The sequence below is a fragment of the Formica exsecta genome, unplaced genomic scaffold (genome assembly GCF_003651465.1).
Source record: "Formica exsecta isolate Colony F162 unplaced genomic scaffold, ASM365146v1 scaffold174, whole genome shotgun sequence".
NCBI classification, from domain to species: domain Eukaryota; kingdom Metazoa; phylum Arthropoda; class Insecta; order Hymenoptera; family Formicidae; genus Formica; species Formica exsecta.
This window is the reverse complement of record NW_021849056.1, coordinates 475,297-478,778: the sequence shown is the minus strand read 5'-3', so window position 1 is coordinate 478,778 and position 3,482 is coordinate 475,297. Positions and strand designations below refer to the sequence as shown.

The window sequence follows — 3,482 nt, the reverse complement described above, 5'->3', positions numbered from 1 at the left end:
GAAAGAGAGAGAGAGAGAGAGAGAGAGAGAGAGAGAGAGAGAGAGAAAGAGAGGGAGAGGGAGAGAGAAAGAGAGGGAGAGGGAGAGAGAAAGAGAGAGAGGGAGAGGGAGAAAGAAAGAGAGAGCGAGAGAAACAAATTCAAAGCAAGCAAGCTAAAGCAACGTCAGTTCAGCCCCGTATGGTAACATTGTGTTTGTGTCTGTTAACAGCGGGCAACAACTGCCTGGTTGGAAACTACGCGAACAATCATCAGGGCGGCAGTCATTCACCGCGACTTCAAGAATCATCCATCGCGGATAACCATCAGGCGGCGCATCAGGATCACATCACGGATGGCGAGTCGCATCTGCAGCCATTGATGCCGATGCAATTCTCACCGCTGCACATACCACAGTTTCACAGCTCTCTGGGTTTTCCATCCGCTTTGTCGTTGTCCAGTTTAGCGGCCACTCAGACAGGAAGCGTAAATCAGTCGAAAGCGCGCGGCGCTTCCGATTGTCCAGGTGTCTGTCCGCTTTGCGGTGCGACGCTGCGCCAGGCGAGAAATTTGCGCAGACACCTGTTGTCCTCGTGCAAGTACCGGTTCAGTAACAACTCGACGACGACGAATACGACGACGCAGAATTCCGATACAACGATGGAGATGGTGGAGATCAAGTCTGAAGTTGAATTGCCCGGTTATAACGATCAGTCGTCTGTAACTTACGGGACCGACAGCGGCAGTAACAGTTGCGAGCAGATAGTTTGTAAGCCCAGCCTACCCTCGCCGACGTTGCATGGGCCTGAGAGCGCGGTTTCGCCACCGAGTAGCATCCCGTCGCCGACGACCGCCAGATAAACGTACAGGGAGAAGACTCGTCGAAACAAACACGAGCGTCGTTATTGATTATGCGTTTCGTAGTCTTGCGGATTTTGTTCGATTGTGTTACGGTGATTGAATTCGAGAGTGCTATGACAATGTTACGTGAGGATGAAAAAAATGAAAGACGCGTTATTTGTATAGTTTGGTTATCCATTTTATGCGAACGGTTATTTGTAATTACTCGCATTATTACGCGCGTTATTTAACTAGATCAATTCGGAATGTATTTATGCGATTAAGTTTATACATGAATCTTCCACTCCTTAGTGTATAAGGATATCGTAGAATTAATCGATGCAGTTTCAAGTATAGCGGAAAAAGTTATATCGTGAGATAAAAGATTCTTATTCTTTTACTATATGACTTATACGATAATCGGGATTTCCTATAATCGCGTGCAATTCGAGTTCGTCCACAATTCATTTTACTGCCTCTAATTCCCTCGTCATGGAATGGTCTAATAGCAATATACATGAATATATTAGCTAATTGTATTTACGAGTATCATTTTTTTTTAATGAAACCGAGGATCTTTCATAACAGCCACAAGATGAAATCGGTGCACATTCCTATTTTATAATGACGGACTTTGCTGTGTACGCGTGGACCGTTGACAATAGTATGTGCATATACGAAATAATTAGCATTTCGATTGAAAAGGAGAAATATAAGATAACGGGTATAATAATGTATTATCCAGTTTCTTTTCTTTTGCAAATAAAGTATGTGATACCGTACGTTGCGTTATTTTTCACGAAAACACAACTTTGGCGTGAGCTACACATGCATTGCTATCTCATCTATTTTACCATACCAGAGACACGATGTCTGAGTCGAGGTGAGATGCTCACAATGTTTCGTGTTGAAGTCTATCTAGCTTTGACGAGGAATTTGACGTTTCAGGAGACGGATTGTCGAAGGCGCGCAGTCTGTCCGATCAGCCGGCGTCGTGTCCGTTATGCGGCGCGATTCTACGCCAATCGAGAAATCTCAGAAGACACTTGGAGCTTTTGCACTTTGGTCTGGGTAATAGCGGCAAGTCCAGCTTACACGCGAGGCATCGGCGATCGGCGACGGACAGGGCCAATGATTTCGGTCTGTCATCGTTGGCATGCGTTCGTCCCACCGCCAGGATAGACTCGCACCTCGCCGCGAGGTCCTCCGAGGCCTCGGACTTTTCCATGATGACGCCTTTATCGATTGCCTCGTCCGTCAGTTCCGCGTCGAGCGTCAGTCTTTCAGGTGAATCGCATTTCAAATCACTTAAGATATGGAAAAGAATTATACAGAGTGGGGCATTTATATTGAGACACCTAAATATCTAAAAAATAAAGCAAGATAGAAAGAAATGTTTCAGACAAAAGTTGTTCGGTTCTAAGGGGGACACATGATGAAAATATGGACTTGGCCTTGAAAAGGTCATTCAAGGTCAAGTTTCATTCTTTCTATCTTGCTTTATTTTTTAGATATTTAGGTGTCTCAATATAAATGCCCCACCCTGTATACAGGAAAAATATTTTTTTTTTTAAGAAAAGATGGATGTTATATATGAAATATACAGGGTGTCCCCAATTTAAATGTCAAAACTTTAGGAGCGTGTAGGGGACCGATAAACTAAGACAAAAAGACAAAAATTATTAGATTTATCAAAAAGTATTATAAAATAAAAATTGTAGAACATGGAATTAAGAAAAGAGAGTGAGTTAAAATCCTCCTGAGGTAAAATTAGATTAGACACAAAATTTCGCGTTGTCGCGTATTTATCTACAATCCTCTAATTTTACCTCAGGAAAATTTTAACTCACTCTCTTTTCTTAATTCCATGTTCTACAATTTTTATTTTATAATACTTTTTGATAAATCTAATAATTTTAGTGTTGTTTTAAGTTTTTTGGTGAAAATTATTTGTTTCATTTTTTGCGATTTTCTTCAAAACGAAGCAAAAACGAGCAAATCTCTAAAGTATTTTTTGTCTTAGTTTATCGGTCCCCTACACACTCCTAAAGTTTTGACATTTAAATTGGGGACACCTTGTAGAATAAAAGAGATTTATTCATTATATATGTAACGTTGAGAAAATAATTATCGCTAATGAACTTGTTATAAATCATTGATTCGACAGAGAAATATTACACATGAGGGACATTAAAATTTTACTGTCATGCTTTATACGCATTATACGATGCACGCGGTATTGTCGAAGGATTAGTGGATGCGTTATCGTTTTTGTTAAAGCGATTACACGCGAATATTCACGTGAATTTACAAATCTCGTCTTTACATATAAACTTTGCATTCATACGATTACAAACATTGATAATTTTCAGTGTTTTGAGAGAACGCGATTGGAATCGAAATATATTCGCTTGGGATTTTGTAATTTATTATATTATTATATTATCACGGATTAAATCCTTGCCATATTAAGTCTCATGTTTGTTTAAAAACAAATTGCGAACTATCTATTCTATGATCTTGTCTGCGCTTATTTTCATGAAACGTCATCCCGATGTAATTGTATTATTTTTTTATTCTAAAATACTACGAATAGTAATGCATATTTAATTACTAACATTATTATGATAATGTTAATAAATATTTTTTAAATTATAAAATATC

General features: G+C 39.4%; 1 protein-coding gene and 1 long non-coding RNA gene across 2 annotated transcripts in view; one reads left to right on the top strand and one right to left on the bottom strand.

The window, feature by feature from the left end:
- LOC115233385 overlaps positions 1-1,798 on the bottom strand; it is a 3,947-nt gene extending 2,149 nt beyond the window's left edge. The window contains exon 1 of the long non-coding RNA XR_003883772.1: positions 1,678-1,798. This is a non-coding gene — a long non-coding RNA (uncharacterized LOC115233385). The remainder of the gene's footprint in view (positions 1-1,677) is intronic.
- LOC115233384 (transcription factor GAGA) overlaps positions 1-3,482 on the top strand; it is a 7,547-nt gene that overhangs the window by 3,187 nt on the left and 878 nt on the right. The window contains exons 5-6 of the mRNA XM_029803764.1: positions 211-820; positions 1,741-2,105. Coding sequence (XP_029659624.1) covers positions 211-820; positions 1,741-2,105 — 975 coding nt within the window. The remainder of the gene's footprint in view (positions 1-210; positions 821-1,740; positions 2,106-3,482) is intronic.